At 51.9% G+C, this 14557-nt stretch overlaps 1 protein-coding gene across 11 annotated transcripts in view; it reads right to left on the bottom strand.

The window, feature by feature from the left end:
- The window catches only part of ABLIM3 (actin binding LIM protein family member 3), a 110118-nt gene that overhangs the window by 10625 nt on the left and 84936 nt on the right, over nucleotides 1–14557 (bottom strand). For 5 of the 11 annotated variants that reach the window (XR_013636147.1, XR_013636153.1, XR_013636148.1 and 2 more), the window contains 9 exons: nucleotides 12922–12980; nucleotides 11274–11345; nucleotides 10632–10787; nucleotides 7595–7624; nucleotides 6414–6543; nucleotides 5310–5408; nucleotides 3354–3404; nucleotides 670–804; nucleotides 269–333 (listed from right to left, as the gene is read on the bottom strand). Coding sequence is in view for 3 of the 11 variants with exons in the window: in XM_078854025.1 (XP_078710151.1) it covers nucleotides 269–333; nucleotides 670–804; nucleotides 3354–3404; nucleotides 5310–5408; nucleotides 6414–6543; nucleotides 7595–7624; nucleotides 10632–10787; nucleotides 11274–11345; nucleotides 12922–12980 (797 nt within the window). In the remaining 8 variants the exon portion in view is untranslated. Of the gene's footprint in view, nucleotides 1–268; nucleotides 334–669; nucleotides 805–3353; nucleotides 3405–4848; nucleotides 4932–5309; nucleotides 5409–6413; nucleotides 6544–7594; nucleotides 7625–10631; nucleotides 10788–11273; nucleotides 11346–12921; nucleotides 12981–14557 lie in introns of all 11 variants that reach the window. The other 6 variants (XM_078854023.1, XM_078854024.1, XR_013636149.1 and 3 more) reach the window with 6 other exon arrangements.

The following is a 14557-nucleotide window of genomic DNA, read 5'->3' as shown; positions in this document are numbered from 1 at the left end:
GCATGTAGACGGCACAAGACCCACTCCTGGGGCAGAAGCATCTGGAAAAAGCAGATGTCACAGATTTACCCCAGCTGTGATCTCCGAACAAGGAGATTGGGCCAAGGCAGTCTTTCCTGGCTCTCTGCCATGATCCCTGCCAGGGCGTGTGGCCTCCAACCTCGCCACCAGCTCTCCTCTTGTTTCCTCTGTTGCATTTCTCTCTCAGGGGAGGAGTTGAGAGGAGATACCAGTGGGTCAGTGGGGAAGGGATGAGACAGCCACTTACCTTGTGCATCCCCTGGTCAAACCCGTCCTCTTCTCCCCCTGATGAGAATCTGCGGGCTCGCGGTGCTGCAAGGAGACAGGGGGCAGGCCCAGTCAAATGCACAACATGGACAAATACAAACAGCAGGCAGACACCCAGGCGGGATTGCTAGCGCTGGGACCCAAGGTGAATGTGCATGGCAAATAATCCAAAGGCTGAGGGGACTGCAGGTCCTAGATGAGTCATCATCTTCCATTGGTGCCTACCCTTGATTTAACTTACATGCCCTCAGCACTGGGCCTTGCCTGGGGAATAAGGGCTCAAAGTCAACTCCCTCCCAGAAAATGACACATGCAAAGGTTGTTATTGGGCTTCCTGTGGCCTTGGTCGCACCCAGGGCAGGTCTGGGCTCCCTGCATTACCTTTGGGCGAACCTTGGAAAAGCCAGTACTCGGACTCTGAGTGGTAGTATGGGTCCGGGGAATAGGCTGGGCTGTATTTGGAGGACTGTGCAATGTCTTCGCTGGTTTTGCTTTTGGTGGCTGCAGGTGGATTGTCTGCAAAAGCAACAGATCGTGAGATTTAGGAAGGAAACCCAAGTTCTGGAGGAGATGCTGTCAGCATCACCATGGCTGTCCCACACAGACAACCAAGTGCCTCCCAACTCCAGTAAGTGGAGCCCCCTCAGCTGGCTTCAGTTTGGAGAGAACAGTTTGGAGAGAACAGCTTCTCCCCAAAGCCTGAGGGGCCAGGTATGTCCCCCAAGTAAAGGGCAGCCAATGGAGGTAGTGATCTGGCTGAGGCTGTTGGGTCACCCAATGGACCTGGAGATTCAGCGGGGGGTGTGGCACATCCCCCTGCTCCACTCTCCCCAGTGGCTTGAGGTCTCCTGTCCTGATTGGTAATAGTCCATGGTCAAAGTGCTGGACAAACATTAACTGATCACACCTCGCACTGCCGGGAGGTCAGTAGCATCACCCACATTCTACAGATGGTGAAGCGGGGGCACAGAGAGGGGAAGTTAAGGTCATGCAGTAGGACAGTGGTAGAACTGGGAACAGAACCCTGTAACTCCCAGCACCCAGCCCCAGGCTCAGTTGCACACAGCAGCTCTGTAGAGAATCGGTCGGAATAGGTTGCCAAGCACTCGGATTGTCAGGGCTCTGTCCCCTGCACTCCACGCCAGCCTTGCATCTTGCTCTGAGTCCACGGCGCTGAGGTGCAAATGCCATGACATCATGATGCAGAGCCTTTGGCTGCCAGGCTGAGTTACAAGGTAGCCACCATTGGTGCCGATCCAGAGCCCACTGTGATGCTGGCTGGTACTAATTTCTTACTCTTCCTCTTCAACCTACAATTTTCCTACTGCACCAACCAAGGAAGCAGGAAAACACTAGTGCTACTGAGACCAGCTTCTCCTCCCTCCCTAGGTAACCTCACCCCAGGAATTCAATGTCATCACCAGAAAAGGGCAGTAAAAGTGCCCTGGGGACTTTTTGAGCCTGAGCAGAGATCCAGAGGCAAGGGGCACAGCCCCGGGACAGGGCAGAGGGAAGGCGTGAGCTTCCCAAAGGGCGTGTTTGAAGGGATGGGGGAGGTGACGTGGTGGGTTTTGTGTGTGTGTGTGTGTGTGTGTAAGGGGAGCCCCATGCACAATGTTGTTGGCTCTAGTTACAGCCATGAATTCAGGCCCACAGCTCCTGTGCTGAAGAGCTACAGCCCGCAGCAGCAGTGGGATGGGGTCACCCCTCCGTGCACAAAAGGACTCTAGGTTGGCTTCAGGCCAGACGGCCAAACGTTGGAGGCTCCTGCTCATATGGTTAAGAAAACAAAATGGCTGCCTCTTCAGAACTAATCTCTTCCTCAGCAAGCACACGAGGGGCAGAGAGCATCCCGGCAGGATTGCTGCCACCTGGGCTTATGGTGAGCTCAGAGAGACGGTGCCAAACTCAACCTCAAGGCCTGGCCAGCTAAAAGTGCTCAGAGCCCCCCAGTAACATGCCAGGGGTCAGTCCAGAGAACATGGCAAAGGCAGCTACTTACAGCGCAGAGGGGTGCAGACAGTCAGCAGGGGGCGTTAAGGGTGTTAGGCAGACAGGACAGGAGAGACGCACGGAGGGAGAAAGGAGAGACAGAGTTACGGTTTCACAGGAAAAGCTGGTACACGAAGCAAGTTGGTGAGCACACAACAAGTCCTCCTCAGCAAGGGCCTGGCTGGTGCCAGGCGCCCTTGTGCCACCTCCCCAGACATCTCCCACTCCCACAACCCCAGCCCTCACCGGGGTTCACTCTCTCCAGGTTACCAACACTCTCTTTCAATCTGTAATGTCCGCCTGGGACGGTCAGGGGTTTTCAGGAAGTTGGGATTCCCTTTTTAGTTTTTTCCAGGTAATTTATATTATGGCTAGTGTAAAAAAAGCACTTTCTGCTCACTCCTCTCTCCTCACAGTTCTGACAGTGCACCCTGACCCGCAGCACACCTCTTATTCCAGCCCTACACTCTGCTGTTAATGCCCTTCAGGCTCTTGACCTGCAGCACCCTCTCATCCCCTGCCATTCCAGTCCCTGTCCCCCCCATACTCTGACACTGTCCCTCAGTCCTGACCTTCATCACCTGCTTTCCCAGCTTTGGCAACTGCTGAGCACTGGAGACAAATATCCAACCTGGTGTTATATTTGAGGAGGGGATTGAACCTCCAAATAACAGGTAAGCAGATAGATCTCCTGTGCCACTCAACTTCTCACTCCTACCTCCTGGGCTTTTTGCTGAAGGCAATGTGAAATGTCACAGCTTTGTGCCTGCACTAAATCCCACGCCCGAGCAAATGCCGCCACCACCTTTGCCAGCACCTCCAGCCTTTCTCGCCACCTCCTCCTGCGCCTGCCAGGGCATCCCCACAACCTAACCCTCTGCCTAACAATGCCATTCCCCTCTGTCCTAGATTAATCTTATCTCGGTCTCACACCGGTGAGAATCTGGAGTAACCCTGTCCTAGTCCAAGAAGTTACTCAGCAGCGTAACTGGTCCCTAATCTCTGTCTGGCCCTTCCAATGTCAGGACTATTAAGTAATTGGCAATCACCCCAAAGCAACACTCAGACTATACCGTGTCGTTTATAGATGGGGGGTTTCCGGTAGATGTTACTCTCTCCGGCAGCTGGAGAAAAGAAAAGAAAAGAAAAGAAAAGACATGGAAGTCAGTGTGTGTTTGCTGGGAACAGTGGATATGGAGAGGGCCTGGAAGAGGAGGTGCAAACCCCCAGTCACTCATCTGTTACGTTCAACGTTTTTCACCTCCATGGACTTTAAGCAAAAAAATGCAACCTAATTCCAAGGCATTTCATCAAAGATGGATCAGTGTCTGGTTTGACTTCTGAGGTGGGGGAGAAAGAGGGTTAAACCTGTTTTGGAAGCTAAGCACCCGTATACTATGGTGATGGGTGCTACAGAAAACCCTAGGGTAGAGAGGTCGTGTGTGTGCTAGAGGACATGCAGTGAACATGCTGAGTGTTAACACCATGCACTGACAGAATGGCAGATGCTTCTTCTTCCTGTCCCCACTGTTGGCTCTTCTCAGACAAAGGTGTCTTGGAGGGGAAGAGGGAGAGGGGACACCTAGAGACCCAGGATCTGGGGATACGTCTCTGTCAGTCAGCCCCATGGAGTAGTTACTGATGGATTTTTAGGAGGGAGATCATTTCTTGGGGGTGCAGGCATCTAGAAGAACTATCCATGATCCACCTGAGAGCAAACCAACATCATCAGCCAAAGCCTCTTTCAGCAAGGGAAATAGAGCTAGCTGGGAAGAGGAAGCAACCTGGAGACTGTGCCTATAGCTACCCTACCAGCGCTAGGGCCTATCAGCTGAGCTGGCGGAGCAGGGATGGGGCCATCCATAAAAGACATCAGCAAACGGGCAGGGGACCACATATAGCTGTGGTGGTGGGGTGGCCAGACAGGGAGAGGGTGGAGATAGGGCCATTGCAAGGAGCATGGGACCCTGCAGGTGTGTGTAGAGCTGGTCACCATGGTGATGGCTGCTGCCATGGATTGGTTACATGGGCAAGCATGAGGAGAAGGCTGTGAGGCTGCAGCTCCAGTCCAGGCCCTTGGTATCTTCCTTGAGAGATGCTAATTCTGCACTGTGTATGTGCATACTAAAGGTGGCCTGGATTTTTTAAACACCTCCCGCAAAATCTGGGTGCCTTTGGTCCCAGGTCACCAGCTCGGCCCACTCTAGAGACAGGGGCTAACTGCAACATAAAGAATCTAGGTCTGCAGTCAGCACCCCACCACCCAAGTCTGTGGGTTTGGTTCAGGCCCATCTTGAAGGTGAACTTGAGAGCCAGTTAAATGGCTTTAGAAGGGGGCACAGGTCAAGGTCCCTTGAACTTATTAGGGTGGGTTTGCTTTACGTGGACTGAGTGGATAGTTTTGGATTTGACGAATGGTCCAGTCTGTCCCTGTGACTGCAGCTGGGAGGGGGAGTGAGTACCTTCTTGCTGCCCTAATGCGTATCCTGAAGAAGTGGGACAGGTGCTTGTTTCCCTCCCAACCCCTCCGAAGATCTGTGGATGGATTGAGGGGGCAGTGGGCCTTACCTGGTGGCCCCCTGGAGTCCCTGCTGGAGGGGAGCAGCCATCTGGCAAGCCCAGAAGACTCTGGGGGAAGGGTGCACCGGGCCCTAGGGGGAGTAGGAGGAGTATAAAATAAATCATCTGTAAAGAATGGGTATAGAAAAGGTTCTAATCAGAAAAGCTTTGCCTTGTGATCTGCTAGGGAAGGGAGGGCAGGGTCCTTGCAGGGAATTTCACTTTGTGGGGGGCAGGAGGCAGTGGGAAATGGCAGGGGAAGGTATAGCAGACTCTGGACGATGGGAAGTTTAGGTGGGGTTAAAGCTGCAGGTCTTGTTTATGGATGGCCTTTACCGTAGGACGTGTCCTGCTGCTGCTAGCTGACTGTAGGCAGGCAGTGGTGCTACTCATGCGATACACACATACAGCACATACATGCATGCAATAGACACAGTGCTCCCCACAGGCCGGAGGTCTCCAGAGCCTACCTGGAATGTGGAAATGCTTGGGAGCTTGGTATGAGGTTGGAGTAGAAGACCTCACATCTAACTGGCTATAGTAGGGGGAGCTGCGCCCACTCTCTGTGCCTGGAAAGTGCGGATCAGAGGGAGTGACAGTGATTGAGAGAGAACAAGAAGCAGAAGAAAACTGGTGTTAAATGCAGCCATGTTAGAAGAGCAGCAAGCCACGTGTGAGTCAATGGCTGGGGAGGAAGGAAGGGATGGATGGATGGGGGTGGGGTTTCCTACACACGTCGTGAGGGAGGAACTCAGGGTTTATAGACAGGGATAGACGGGAACCAGAGGGAAATCCACGGGTGCATGCCATTCAGGGGCCTAGCCCAGAACCCATTGCAGGGGCCCCAGACTCCTGTCCAGGATTCCCCTGTCATTCTCACTGGTAGGGCAGTCTTTGATGGCGACTGTGCTAAGAGCTTTATCTACAAGGGTTGGAGCCTTACTGAACAACACGGCGGGGAAACCAGTCTGCCAGACTCATCTCTCTCTGGGTTTTCCTGCCCATCGCCTCTCCCCTCAGATTTCAAGGTACAGCTGTGCCCTGCTTCCTCACCCGAAGATGGGCTAGCCGGGGTGTGTGTGAGGAGTCACCCCCCACGTTGACAGGTACATGCATTCTGATGCATCCCTCGCTTCCCATGATAAGCAAGTCGAGCATCAGCTGCACCTCTAGTTCCAGTGCCGGCATGGAGCCACCATCTCGGATTTTCTGTAGTGATGGGGCGACGCTGTGACTGAGTTGGTTATGAGACAGGAGGAAGGCCTCAGGGAGCGGAATCGGCTGAACTGGATTGTGCATGAGGCAGCCAAAGGCAGGTCACTCCACTCTCTCCGGCACACACACCTCAGAGAGGAAATCCCCTTTCCCAGCATCCTACAGGCACTGTCGAATTTAACTCCTCCTTGTTCGGAGTTGGGATTTCCCCAACATGACTTGTGCTGCTGCCAAAGGGATGGCCGAGGCCTCCGGGAGAGGCGTGCGTGTCCTTGTGATCCCAGCACGCTGCTCTGCTGCTCTCCACTGGCTGTTTTAACCTGGGCCAGGCCTGGTGGGGGGTGGGCCAGTGTCCTTACCTGAGCGGTAGTAATGATGTGGGGAGCGTGGGATGGTGGGAGACATGCCCTGGCGGCTGTAGGTGGGGGAGTCGATGTAGCCCGGGCTGGAGGCCCGTCTCTGTCGTATGTCAATACTTTCATAGATATCCTGGATGGGTGAAAGGAGATGTGAATAAAGGGCATGGGTCGGAGAAGGTACATGCGCCTCAGGCTGTGGGGCATGGAGATAGCTGAAACAAGGCCTCATAAAGGAGTCATAGAGTGGGGGAAGGAGGTGTTTGTATAGGCAGAGTCACAGCTTTTCAGGAAGGCAGGGTCTTCTCTTTCCTTCAGGGAAACTTCTCCCCTCCCCCCATGGCAGCCAGGGTCACTGACTCTTCTCAGCTTGGACAGGGTAAAGCCTCTGTGATGTAAAGGTGCAGTGGGTGTGGTGAGCTGGGTGGTGCACAGGCCTGTGTGTGGCTGTGGAATGAGTGTACAGTGCAAAGCAACCATCTGGCACTTAGAGACAACAAGTCATGCATCTCCCATGTGAGCTCTGCTCCTCTCAGCATGCATGGGGCTTAACAGAAATAGCTATCTGGAGTCGTGTGTGTCCCCTGCAATGGATCTTTGCAAGCAGAGCCGCTGAGAAATACCACATTCCCATTATTTGGTGGTTTGACTTTCTTGGTGCCTGGAGAATTCCCTGTTTGTTCTCCTCACAATGTCCCCAAAAGCGTGATGCTTCCTCCTCCACCCACTGCTTTGGCCAAGGAGGGCTGGATGCAGCTCTCTCCAGAAACTGTCAACATTGCTCCAAGATGCAACTGATGGGCCCACCTTTGTGTAACAAAGATCTCCCCCCTCTTACATCAGGGCTGAGCACCCGGGCCCTGTTCCCTGTTCCACAGCAATCTCAGGAAAGCATGGCAGGACTGTCGGGCTGGCACTGCAGTCCTAACTTGAAGAAAGCAACTTCCAGTAGAATTACTGCTTTAGCATCACAAGCCAAATTCACTCTCGGAGTAATTCCACTGACTTCAATAGAGTTACAGCAAGAAGGGATTCAGCCCAACAACTGCCTCCATTCAGAAACTGCATTGTCAGGCCTGAGGGGTCCCCTTGGTCCAGCCAAATCCTTCAGTTATAATTCCATGCAGGTCCCACCCACCTCCAGCCTTGTGGTCCCAGAGGTCTCCAGAACACAGTGTGCTTACCTGAGAATATGGAGACAGCGTTCCAAGGGACTGGAGGGGGCAGGAGGACCAGAGACAGCGCAGGAGGGAGAGAAGAGAGAGGGACATGATGAATGGTCAATGTGACTGACCCGGACCTCATAGCACTTCATCTGCCCAAAATTACAGCCCTCTTAGTAAAACCACAACCTCATTAAAATGGCCAGGCACTGAGGGAAGCCTGTGGAAGAGAAGGCTCCATCACTGGGAAATACATAGCACCCTGTCCCTCCACCTCAGCTACTCTGAGTCCAGGCTGGAGTGCAGCGGGGCTGCTTTGATCCCATCCAGCCACTGCTCCAGGAGAAATGCCTGGTGGAGGAACTCAAGGGAGCAACTCATTTCTCCCCCATCTCCTGGGGAAGGGAAGAAAGACTTTGGGGGAATTCTTCAGCTTCTGTCATTTGATGCAGAATATCCCCCTTCCCCTTCACTGGAGCTGGCAGGCAGGTGCTCCCATGGCCACGCTGGTATTTGCCTCATGCTGGGATACACAGTGTATGGGAGAGTGAAGCCATCCAAGCTTGGCTTTCCCAGTTTGGAAACAACTGAAACAATCAGCCCTTGGAGCCCGTAAATCAACTCCTTGCCTGCTCGTGTCTACGGAGTCTGATCTGTTCACAAAGTGCCCAGCTCTGCATGCTTGTAGCAAGACTCCAGATATAATGCTAAGTCCAAGAGGGTCCTGCTCTTGCCAACCCAGACCCTAGCGTTCAGAGGGGATTTCTCCTCTCTCCTGACTGTCTGAGTTTCACATACAAATGGTGACATTACAGCAGCTGCACAGATGAGGAAGGTGAGGAGAAATGCCCTCAGAGGATGAGAAGGGACAGGCTGAACCTGGGAAGCTCCAGATGCGAATGTCTGGCTGTGAAAGCTCCTCGCTGAGGCGTCCCTTGGAGCTCGTGAAACAGCCACAACTAACTCAATGGGGAGGATAAAAACAGATGGGAGCTAAGCGAGGTCAGCTGGGTTCACAGGAGACACCATCCCACTATGAAACACAGCCTCGTGACCTACCATGCACATACAGGGGTCAGAAGATGCCACCAAGAGCAGCACTGGGCTGTCTGTACAACACACTGAAATTGCATCAATCCAGGGGTTTATACCAGACAGCAGCAAATACAGCAAGACCCACCCACAGCAAAAGGTTCCAAACCCCACCTCACAGCGTTGTGAGCCCTCGGTAACAGCATGTTGCTGAGCCATCTGATGGACAGTAGCTTCCCATGCTACCTCTCTGTTGCCCTCTCAGTTGCACTATCCCCTGGTGTTGGAGGTCTGTGCCACTGCATGCCATCTCTGTCTGTGTCATAGGCCATGTCGCTGTCCACAAGAGGCCCTGACATGGCAACCTGCATTCTCTGCTTTATCCAGAGATCATTTGTAGGCGCAGCTCATATAGATGAAAGGCTGCAGAGCCCCCAATGTACAGTGCTGTAGAGCGCCTCGGGGCAGTTGCCTTAGCCAACTCACAAGCCAACCACCCTTAGACCTGGGACTAAGACACAACTGAGAAAAAGCAGAGGTGCAAGGAATCCAGAAGCCAGCAGGGGTGTTTTCTTAGCTTCCCCTGTATGGTGCTTTCCAGAATCCAGGGACCCATTCTCCTCTTGCCTACACCAGTTTTACACTGTGGAATGTCAGCGACCTCCATGGACTAAATCTCAATTTACACAGGTGTAAGGGAGAGAAGAACCAGGCCCTCAGTGCCCCAAGGCCCTGATCTGAGGCCATTAGGAAAATCAACACAACACAGTGAGCCTGTGTCCTGAGCTATGCTTCACGGGCAGGTGAGAGCCCCATACAGCTCTAGAACACTGCACACAAAGGACAGCGTCACTGCTCCCACCTTGGTGCAGAGGGCACAGACAGCGGAGTGCTCTGGATGGATGGCTCATGATGAACCCTGGCACCTGCTTCACACTGGAGATTTCAGAGAAGTTGTTGCCGGTTATTACAAAGGCCTCTTCTGTGACTATTTTAAAAGGCCCAGTTTTGCCCTCAGCTTCTGCAGTCCTCAGTGGGAGCTGGATCAGGCAGGACCTGGCTTCCTTTCAGGTCAAATCCATGCACTCATCTCCTTCCCATTTAAGTGGGTGAAATTGTCCAGCAGTCCCAGTCCTACCTCCAGGAGTAGAGCAGAGGACGTGCCATGCCAAGGGCTGTGTTGGTTTCATTCCACACAGCTCTTTCTAATATCCCCGTGGACATGGACAACACCATTCAGCTCCCTGCCCCCTTCCCCTTCCCATCCAGTGGAGGCAGCATTAGATAAGGGCTGTCCTGCCTAGGCCCTTGCTCTGCGGACACTGGTGAGGCTTCCCTGCAGCAGGCCATCTGGTGACACTGTCCTACACCCCATGTAAGCAAGGGAGCGTGCCCTTTGGAAAAGGGACTGCTGGGCAAATAGCTGCAGTTAAGGATCAGATTTTCAACAGCACCATTTGGTGCGTGAGCAGTTCAGGTGCCCATAGAGTGATCCTGCTGCATATCTGTCCTTATAGTCTATGCTGGGGCTGAGGGTTATGCGGCGACACCCTTTCCCCCTCATTCATTTCCTGGGCTCAGATGGACTAGGGGACATTCCCCAGAGGAGCCATTCCTTGGGGCTGCCTTTCTCCCCAAAACACTCCCTTCAGATTACGTGGTGTGGCCATCGCTAATGGCCTCCATCAGCATGGGCAGCCTCGTAGATTGTGGCTAACTGATGCTGTAGCAGTTTTCTGGCTCTCAATCTTGTGGCCCACAGTGGAGGAGGCTGGAGCCAACGCTCCTGTCCCGGTCCATCCTGGATTTCCAGATGACAGACAAGAATCCTCCTTGGAGATGTTCTAGGCCAGATTCTGTTCTTGGTTCCCCCACTGTAAATCTGAAGTAACCCCACTAATGCCAATGGAGTTATTCAGGATTTACACCCACCGAACTGTAATAAGAATCTGTGTCATCCCACCCACCACCCCATAACCCTCATCAGATCCTGAGGTCCCTGTCTGCAAATGCTAAGACTCAGTACCTCCCCATAGCTATATCTCTCCAGCGTCTCGTCTGATGTGTATCTGTGATAGGGCTCGTAGGAAATGAGGTCGGGACGCTGCACCTCGTAGATGGCTTTAATCTTGGGAAGAGCTGCCAGGTCTTTGTAATTAAGGATCTCATTATCCACTTTAGCCTAGGAGAGGGAGAGACAGAGGCAGAGAGACGGAAACAGAGAGAAAGATGAGGAAAAAGGGAAAGGGAGGGTGGAATATACAGTGTGAAGCTCTCATCAGAGCAAACTGATGTGCCACCACAGGAAAGGGAAAAATGTAAGGAGATGTCCTCATGAGAGGCACAACATTCTCCCAGGATGAGAAGAGGCTGCAGTGGGGAAAGGGCTGGGTGGATTATGGTGTTCAACTGCCTTGGCAATACTCTTCCGAGATCTCCCGTTCATCACAGAGGGCCTGCTGAAGTCAAGGCAGACAGACACTAAGGGTAGACTTACCCCCCAAGACCCCTTTCCCATCCCCATCACTTGCATTGCAGATTGGAACTGAGAACCTGCTGCTCCCAACCTGATCTGTGCAGGGAGATCTCCTCCTCCTGTCCCCGCTGGAACACATGGAGCCACCCTTTCCCCATCACATTGGAGACTGTGCGGCAGAGCTGTACTTACACAGATGACTCGGTTGGGGGAACCAATACTGGAACCAGGGGGTGAGATGGAGGTTTCTGATGTTCTTCTGTGCTGTGTGCATAGAAAACCACAAACTGGTTCAGAACTGAAGCTGACCATCATTCAAATCATGGAGACTGAGGGACCAAATCCAGCCTTGGCACAAGGCAGGCATAACGCCATTGAAGTCAATGGAATTTCACTTGCTTATATGAGGGCTGAATTTTCCCCCACTGTATAACTCCAGGACAAGGACAGCACCCCCAAAGTCCCCCACACCCCCAGCAGCAGGCTATAAACCTGTGAAACTGCCCAGCAATGCCCTCTGTACTCCCTCCTAACCACTAAGATTGTTGTATATCGGCATTCTGTCCGATATACATAGTCCAAATGTGCAGTTCTCTTTAATGGCCAGATTCAGATCCAGCGAGACAGGCCCTGCCCATTAAAATCGAATGATTCTGAAAGACATGTAGCATGTTGTCTGCTGGTTGCAGACACACATGCCGCTGTTAATCATACCTAATGGTAACTGAACAGAGCAGCAGTGAGTAAGTGCAATACAGGCTAGAGAACACTAGAGGGAACCTGGGGCAGGGCTTGGAAGGGAGAAGAGGCAAGAGGGGGAAGGACTGTTACAATCTTTGGGTTTGCTTCCATAAAAAGTTTGTTTCTAGTGAGGACTTCAGTCCTTCAGACCAACCCCCACAACGGCCTGTCAGTGAATTGGCAGGCATGGTTTATTCCAGCATTGCTCTGGCATCTTGCACCACAGCTGACAATGCATGTTCAATGTGCACCTGAGGACTGTGAGCATGGTCAGCAGCCTTGCCATGGACAAAGGCCTCCCAGTGCTTCTTCTGAACGGCGCACAAAGAAGAGGTTTGAGCAGGCCAAGTCATCAAACTTTCCAGCAGGATGGAAAGGCGCTTTACAGCAGCTTGCATCCTGCAGTATGGCTGTCAAGCTGTCACTGAGACAGCAGGGAAGCAAGGGACTGATCTGGCTTATCCTGATGTTATGAAGGGTGCAGAGGCAGGCAGCTTTGATGGGCCATATGGTGACTGCTCTCCTGGCCTGGAACATTCCTGGGTTTGTGTCTACCTACAATTTAACAATCGGAACAAACAAACACCCACTAAAGCACAGAGAGGCTGGCCGGTCTCTGACTCTGTGGGCTGGGCCTGGAAGCATCTCTCCGCAGGGGAGGAGGAAATGACATATGGAGTATGGGGGAATGATGCCTCCTCACACTGCTCAACAGCACTCCCTGCAGACATTTACAGAGCTGCAGCTGCTCTTCAAATGGAGTCCTGCCCATGACTCACCATGGCTAGAAGGATGATGGCTGCAATGCAAAACCTCTGAGGCGGGAGGGGGATCCTCAAAGTTCTGGGTTGCAGAGGACCCTTTGGAAAGCAGGAGGCTGAATGTGCTAACCCTTGGGCCAGGGTCTTGCAGTGTTTTTGGTATGGCAGGTCCCCCTCAGTTTGGGTCTTCCCCCCATAACTCATTTCCAGCCAGGGACCAGAGCTCTCAGGGGCACTTTCAGAGATGTCTGGTTGTCTTGGAGGCACACTGGAAAGTGCTTCTGGCCCAGCCACCTGTCACAGAAACTCCATCATGAACATCTGATGCTCCAGCTTACCTTCAGTTTCTTCTCTGCCCTCGCTGCCTGTTTGCAGATCGGGTGCCACACTTCAGAACCTGAAAGCCAGGAGAACAGCAGAAGATCAGAGCCTTTCAACTCTCCACTGGAGAGACAAACTTTCCACTCACAGTCAGAACCAGATGTAATAGTACCCCTTCATCCTGACTGTCAGCACACCCAGCTAGCTTAGTCCTGGACCTGCAAGCAGCTCTGCAGATGCACTTCAATCCTGCCTTACAACTGCCCTCACTATTATAGTGCTGGATCCTACAGCTCCGCTGAGAATTCCCAAACCTGGCCTGCAGCATCTCCTGCTGTTCCAGTACTGGGGTTCTTGGGAGCAAAGTCTGGAAGTCATATGCATCTTTTAGATCAGGGGCTCTCAACCAGGGGTACGCATAGCCCTGGGGTACACAGAGGTCTTCCAGCATCAACTCAGCTAGATATTTTCCTTGTATTACAACAGGCTACATAAAAAGCACTAGCAAAGTCAGTACAAACTAAAATTTCATACGATGACTTGTTTATGCTGCTTTATATACTATACACTGAAATGTAAGTACAATATTTATATTCCAATTGATTTATTTTATAATTATATGGCATAAATAAGAAAGTTAGCAATTTTTCATTCATAGCATGGTATGACACTTATATTTTATGTCTGAATTTGTAAGCAAGTTGTTTTTAAGTGAGGTGAAACTTGGGGTACACAAGAGCAATCAAACTCTTGAAAGGGGCCCAGTAGTCTGGAAAGATTGAGAGCCACTGTTTTAGATTGTCAGCTCTTTGGGGCAGGGGCTGTTTTGAGATCTGAATCTTGTACAGCACCAAGCACATTGTAAAACAATGAACAGGGATGATAATGTTCCTTCAGAATTAGGAGGAGACCAGCAAATTCCTTTCACTTGTGATGTAAACTTGAACTTGAATCCAGGTCTCCACAGATAACAAGCCAGTGCAACATCCCCCTCCTACACGTATGCGTCTGTCAATGGGAGACCCTGTGAGCCTGTAAATGGTGCGAGTCTACATCAAATCACCAAGACATTCCAATGGAGCCCTCACTGATGGAATACTGAGTGAGACTTAGACAACATAGCTGCACAGCTGCTCCCGGATGGGAGGAAAGCGACAGGCACCCAGGCCCAGCAATGTCTTTGTTAGTCTTTGATTTGTCAGGTTTATTGACTTTCCTGGGCACCTTCTATATTATAGTGTGGCCACAGGAATGTCCTTGGACTGGGGCTGATGGATAGGAGGGCAAGGCAGAGGCACTGGACCAGTGCTGTAATATGATCTTTTGTGCCTCAAAACAATGCATAAGTCTTCCTTTCCAATCCATTGCAGCCTCTCTAGCTCCTAAAGCCCGAGATTACTGGCTGGTAAAGGTCAGTGTAAGCTCACAGATCCTCGGTTCTCTTGGCTACATAAGTCATTCACTGTTGAATCTGATTGTGCGGATGGGTCGATAGAAGACTAAAACACCACCAGCCAAATAGCTCACCTCAGAGGTGAAGGAACAGATTATTTAAAAATAAACTTTCAAACAGAAGAAAGGGAACTTGCAGGTAGAAAACTGACAGAAACAACAAACCTCGACTGGAAAGTCCATTCCCCATTTACCTACCTA

This window comes from Lepidochelys kempii, chromosome 8 (assembly GCF_965140285.1).
Source record: "Lepidochelys kempii isolate rLepKem1 chromosome 8, rLepKem1.hap1, whole genome shotgun sequence".
NCBI classification, from domain to species: Eukaryota; Metazoa; Chordata; order Testudines; family Cheloniidae; genus Lepidochelys; species Lepidochelys kempii.
The sequence above is the reverse complement of the archived record's forward strand: the minus strand, read 5'-3'. Positions and strand labels throughout refer to the sequence as shown.